Source organism: Erythrolamprus reginae, chromosome 10 (genome assembly GCF_031021105.1).
Source record: "Erythrolamprus reginae isolate rEryReg1 chromosome 10, rEryReg1.hap1, whole genome shotgun sequence".
Lineage (NCBI taxonomy): Eukaryota > Metazoa > Chordata > Lepidosauria > Squamata > Dipsadidae > Erythrolamprus > Erythrolamprus reginae.
The window spans coordinates 19,542,430-19,549,138 of record NC_091959.1 but is presented as its reverse complement, the minus strand read 5'-3'; the positions used below and the strand labels follow the sequence as shown (position 1 = coordinate 19,549,138).

Below are 6,709 nucleotides of genomic sequence, written 5' to 3'. Positions count from 1 at the left end.
TATTTTACCCACCTTGGAAGGATTGAAAGCTGAGTCAACCTTGTGCCACTTAGAATTGAACCGCTGGCAACGGGCAATGAGTAAGACTGTAATACAGCCTTCTAACCACAGTTCCACCATTGCTTGGTTGTTTGTCCTCTTATGTGACAGTGTGATCATAACTGTTTCCCAGTCCCCTTAAATGGCAATGACATTTTTGTTGCTTTCATTACATTAGCAATCTCGGTGAGTGAATGATGATCACTGTGCTATGGGAACAAAATAAGCTAAATAAAATCAGTTGTGATGTCTTTGTCCAATACTGTTTTCTGAAATAGAAACATAGAAGACTGACGGCAGAAAAAGACCTCCTGGTCCATCTAGTCTGCCCTTATACTATTTCCTGTATTTTATCTTACAATGGATATATGTTTATCCCAGGCATCTTTAAATTCAGTTACTGTGGATTTACCTACCACGTCTGCTGGAAGTTTGTTCCAAGGATCTACTACTCTTTCAGTGAAATAATATTTTCTCACGTTGCTTTTGATCTTTCCCCTAACTAACTTCAGATTGTGCCCCCTTGTTCTTGTGTTCACTTTCCTATTAAAAACACTTCCCTCCTGGACCTTATTTAACCCTTTAACATATTTATATGCAACCACTGCAACCCATTTATAATCTTGAAAGAAAGCCCACTTTGGGGTGTGAGTTTTAAGTATTTTCATAATTGTAGCCATGTCAGGATACTATTATTATTATTATTATTATTATTATTATTATTATTATTTATTGGATTTCTATGCCACCCCTCTCCGAAGACTTAGAAAGCTTTTAGTAAATGATGGCTCATGATTTAAACCAAGTAGTTGAATTCACTTATCGTACTGTCAATTTAAACCACTAATTTAAATCTGTTTATTCCATTCATATATTCAATTGCTCAAATTATCTGAACACAAGCGCTTCCCAGATCTGAGAGAGTGTCACAATTTTGCCAGTGGTGAACATATCAGCTTAGAAGTAGATGACCATACTTGCTGAATCGGTGTTCAATAAATAATAAAGTTTAAAATCAGAAATCCAAAATCGTAATTTTCTAAAAGACAGGCACTGAGATGGCACTTCTCCATCACGTCTTTACAATAAAAAATCTTCATGTTTAAAGAAGGAATTGGGTGGCAGAAGGGAGGAAGAGAGAGAGAGGGGAGGGAGAGAGAGGGAGAGAGGACCAAATTTAAAAGAATTGGTAAATTATTTTAATTCAAAATGACCCAACCGAAAGCCTTACATTACAAAAGGGGGGAAAAAAACAACCAAAATTCATATATTGAAATTGCCAACATGGAGAGAGCTGCGTGGAAGACGGAACAGGAGACAAAATAGTACAGTTATCCTTCCCATAGTGAGACTTGACCTGATCAAGCCAGTCTGAGGTCCCAAGTAGCAACCTGACAAGATAACACAGAGGAAGCCTCCGTCTCAAGTCCTACCGGGACTGAAAACAAACAGAAACTTGCTGGAGCAGAAAAAAATGACCTATTTTCCTTCAAGAGAACTTTCAAAGCTTCAGGCAGGCCACCGTTTCCCTGATAAATAAGATTAGTACATTAGGAAGTAGCCTCAGGAATCTGATCTCCTTTAACAGTCTCGCTTCCCCTTCTTTTCTTAGCCGTAACCAAAGCTTAGCATTACATCTACACAAACGGTTAAGTGTGGTTTATAGTAAGCCGGGGTTCACAGCTTAACTAGAATCTGAAACAGGGCTGGAAGCCTGTTTTGCATCAGTATCATAAGGCCTTAATGGGGGAAGGAATTGGGCATTTTCTGGGAAGTGTGTTTTTGTGAGCGTCCTCTTATTTGCAAGCCACAATTTGTAGGGTGTTGTATAAAGCAGTGTTTCCCAACCTTGGCAACTTGAAGATATCTGGACTTCAACTCCCAGAATTCCCCAGCCAGCATTTGCTGGCTGGGGAATTCTGGAAGTTGAAGTCCAAATATCTTCAACTTGCCACGGTTGGGAAACACTGGTATAAAGTATTAAATACTGTATTAACAAATATTTGGCTACTATCTTTTCATGCTGTCCCACAGAAGGACAAAGTTTTTCATTGCATGAGTAATAAATTAAGCAAGAGAGAGAGAGAGAGAGAGAGAGAGAGAGAGAGAGAGAGAGAGAGAAAGAGAATGAGAAACAAATTACAATCCAAACAGAAGCCTTTGGAACAAACAAATACGGTATCTAATATTGTAAATAGATTAGAAATATGATCATTAAATAATCTAGAAAAAACACACTCTGCTGTACATCTATAAACATAAATATTTACAAAAGAAAAACTCTAGCTGTTTTCAAAAGAATGAGGTTTGTGGTTTCCTAATGACCATCAGCTTGTCCATTTCTTTGGTGTGTTTGCCAATCTCTGGATTTGTTGTTTTTAAACAAAATCATCAAGAGTTGACAAACATACAAGAAGAGATAACAGGCCTAGCACAGATGCTCAGATTTTTTCCCCCGCCATATTTTAAGCCCAAACGTCTAACAGAAATTTCTCATATTTTTCTTTTTATAAATTATTATACACCTCTTCAAATTGTCAGTCTAATAAGTTGGATCAAATAAGTTAAAAGTCTACATTTTTTTCATAACCTTTCATCCAGTTGAGTTTTCACAGAGGTATATATGTATATGGTACATTCCGTCTTCTCGGCCTCAAATTAGCACAGTACGTATGCTGTGGAATTCCCTGAACATTAAAACTAAAGAGGGAAGGCAACTAACCAGTAATTTAATAACTCAAGTGCTTTAATTTTCTATACAACTGGGACCCAAAGTTCAACCTTCCCTCTTTGCCTTAAACTTTCCAACACAGCTTTGCAGACAGGAAGGCATGCAGGGTGCACTTCATAAAATTGAGCTCCGTATTAAAACATGGGGAGGAACCCAAAAATGAACCTCGAAACGAATAAATTAAAAAAAGAAAGGAGTTTACATATTCCATTAAATAGCTCTTTTTTGTTATCAGCATGGCGTTTATACATTTTCCCGAAAGTCACAGCAGCAAGACAAGAATTAAAAGTCATCATATAATGGATCTCGGCATCCGTAGAGATAACTTGGATGTTCAAGAATGCGATAGATCAAGCACACCGAGTCAGACCTGTAAATCTGTTGTGCCAGTTCACAACTTACTTACTTCTGGATTGGACTAGGATTAAAAGTACCTTTAAAAATTGTTAAGAGGTTGACCATGGGAGGGTTAAAACATTTCCCAGAAGAAGACTGGGAATTAACAATACTATTTGCCAATGGGAAGATGGGTATCTTATTGCCTATCGCATTGCATTTACATCTAGCATACCAAATGCATGCTCGACTTGGCTATGGGACCTTAAAAGGAAACAATAAATTAACAGGCCCTTTCAAGCAATCGTTCCACTTTTCTTTTTAAAAACATTGACATACTCAAGGGAGAGAAAGTGCTAGTCGCCTGTTACCTTATATTCTGAGCCATCAACTTCTTGCTTGCTTCTGTGAAGCCAGGGCTAAATTAGCATCAACAAATCCCTTGATTATCACTGTTCCTTAAATATCCACTAAAAGCAAGAAGAGAGATCCTTAACTGAAGGGACACCATGCTGCTCTTATGTACGTGGAAAAACTGATATATGGGACGCGGGGTCTATATGTATGCCTGAAAATTTTGATATACTCAAGCACAAGAACCAGCAGTGCTTCCGCAACATAATCCAAGCTAAATCTGATCTAAAATCCGAACCCTCCGAGTTTCAAGATCAGTGGATGTTGATAAAGGACCATCAGAATCCCATTTCTGTAATGACCTCAACTCCCATAAAATAAGAGATGGCATCTAAGATATTCACAGTATCCGACATTTAGAACTAAGCTGTAATCAAGGATTCATTTCAAGCTATCAAGAAATTGTCCTTAGCAATATTGAGGAATTACTTTCCTAGCAGTGAGAATACGGTCTTCAGAAAGGGCAAAGCAGTGATATTGAATATTGAGTATATTGAATATGATCGACCACTTGAGCTTCAACATACCTATGAAAAGTGAGTTATAAGCACAGAATTCACACACTGCCTATAAACTCAGTTTTAAGGACCTTCCTATTGACAGGACAGAGATCTGTGCACGTATAATTCACATTTGCAGGTATTTTGAATTGAGAATGGTTTTCACATGGCCTGAATAAGTTAAGGAGAAGCAGTCTATGGCTCTGTTTAGCGTCAAACCACCTGGAAGCATGTCAGATCAGAGAAACAAATTATGGACCCCATTTAAAAATATATATTATATTTTAAAAAACAAATCGCTAGTTTGGATTTTGTTCCTAAGAAAACCATGAATTAGCTTGTTGGATGAAAAAAACAACAAAGACAACTGAGATGTGAGCTACGATATTTGAAATCGGATGTCGTTGAAATGAAGGTGGCGATAATGAAATAACAACAACAACAACAACAAAACCCTATAAAGCAGCAATTCCAATAGTAACAAATATCACATTTGAGGTCAGGATAGGAATGTGTGAAAGTCACATGTGTGATACAGGAAATAAAATATAAGACAGATAGATATATTGCACTCGAGGCACTATATGGAAACAGGATATGTCGGCTTTAAATTAAATTGGTTTTCGGTTATGATGCACAGAGACCAGAAAAGTATCTGAGCAGTGTAAAACCTAATTAAAAAGAGTAGTCCACTCATACTTGCATCAAAGGAACTTTTGGACATCTGAAGTACAATAATTATGTAAAATATCTAAAATTGAATTATTATTTTTTAAAAAAGAATGAAGGTGGCAATGTTTTCAGAGAGCTATCGTGTCTGTAATAAACTTTGAACACTCTACTTACACGCCTGAGCCATGATTTTGCAAAATAAAAATAAATAATTCCCCCTGTGGGCAGAAAATTACATCCCTGTGTGGAATCCAATCAATTGCCAGCACTAATGAAGCGTAAAATAGGTGCTGTGTTGGCCTTGTTTGTTTGTGTGTGTGTGTGTGTGCGTGAATAGTGCGAGGGGGCTTAATCCACCAATCGTTGTTGCTACAGAAGGTTCTGCCCATAGGATTGCCCATAAAGAGAAATACAATTGCAATACCTGGTAGATGGCGTTCTTAAGCCTGACCCTTATTTGGTTTAGAATTCATTCAGCACTTTGCAAATATTAACACATGCTATAAAAGAATGGGGAAGACTTCCTTTCAAACAAGCAACGCTCCTTCTTCATTCTTAAAAGTGATGCTTAAAAAATGGGGCCCCTCCCTTGCAGAATAAAACCCAACACCCACTCCCCCATCCCCACCCCGTTTGTAACTTGTATAGAAAGCTTGAATCTTGTAAACTTGGACCAAGAATTCAAAAAAAGGGGGGGGAATTTAAGACCTCCTTGCATTTGGTATAAAACAGGCCCCTCTACCTGCCCCCCCCTCCCCCCCCCCCCCCCCCGCCGGAAAAGAGTTGTATACCTGCCTTCTGACTTCTCGGAGGGGAAAAAACAAAACAAAACAAAATCAGAAATTGCATAGGATATACGTTGTGCAAGGTGACCAGCCTTTGAAAGGTATCTGGAATACAAACTAATCCTGCTTATTGTCCAACTCTTGCAAATTGTCAGATATCATCAAATTTGTGTTTTAAGTAGTCTTTCATGACCTTGGCAATCGGGAGTTCGTCAAGGAGTCTGAGGTTTTGAAGGCCTATATACTGGCGGATTTTAATTCGACAGAGGTCTTGCAAGTTCCGAGGCTGCCCTAAAACAAAAAAGACAAAAGCATTAATGTCATTATCAAGATATGAGGGGTTTTTTTTAAAGAGAGTATTTGGAAAAAACAGGCAAAAAGAACCCAAACAGTAGAACTGTGCAGTTGTCCCAAAACTGTAAAATAGTCCTACTAGGAAATATTTAATTTTTTAGTTATGCTACCTGAGATGGTCCATTAGTGGTAAACGCAAATGAGTTCGATCTAGGGGTGAAACGCTACCAGTTCGGCCTGGTCTAGGTGTACCCGTAGTGATGGATAGCTGGTGATTCGGAGAATCGGTGGGGCGGTAGCAGCGCGAGGCTCCGCCCACCCTTGCAGATGTTGCCATTTTCTTGTTTTTAACCCTCTGCGCATGCTCATAGCATTCTGCACATGTGCAGAGGGTGAAAAAGCCCACGGGGGAATGGAACGCGGGTGAAAAAGCATGTGCGCGCACTTCTGAACCAGTAGGGAAGGTAAGTAGATTTCACCGCTGGTTCGATCCTAACGATATAACCTAAGAATCATTTGTTTGGGACTCCAGGGAATGAGCCCGAGAGATCCTTCAAAAGATTTAATTTATTCCACTTCGATGCCGCCCAATCCCGTAGGACTGAGTTAGTTACAACAAAGGTGCGTACACACCAGAACTGCACAAAAAGCAAACTCACACTAACTGCAAAAAAAAGACGAAAGACGTCAAAACAAATCTTCATTATAAGCCCATGCTTTTAACAAAAATAGATGTGGCTCACGCTTTCCATAAGCAAAACCCGAAGATTGCCAATCCCAGATAACGGTTATAAACGTGTGAGATGGAGAAACAAATGTATTGCTTTATGTAGCTCCCATGCCTGTTTTTGGAACCCGAAAGCACAGAAGGAAAAACTTGGAAGAAAATGGGAGGGCGGAAAAGAAGGGCATCTACCCTTAAAACTAAATTCCTCAAG

General features: G+C 38.8%; 1 protein-coding gene across 2 annotated transcripts in view; it reads right to left on the bottom strand.

The window, feature by feature from the left end:
• Nucleotides 1-1,215: 1,215 nt before the first annotated feature.
• ASB7 (ankyrin repeat and SOCS box containing 7) overlaps nt 1,216-6,709 on the bottom strand; it is a 28,923-nt gene continuing 23,429 nt past the window's right edge. For both annotated transcript variants that reach the window (XM_070763508.1, XM_070763506.1), the window contains one exon: nt 1,216-5,768. In XM_070763508.1, the coding sequence (XP_070619609.1) occupies nt 5,732-5,768 (37 nt within the window). In that variant the 3' untranslated portion in view covers nt 1,216-5,731. The remainder of the gene's footprint in view (nt 5,769-6,709) is intronic.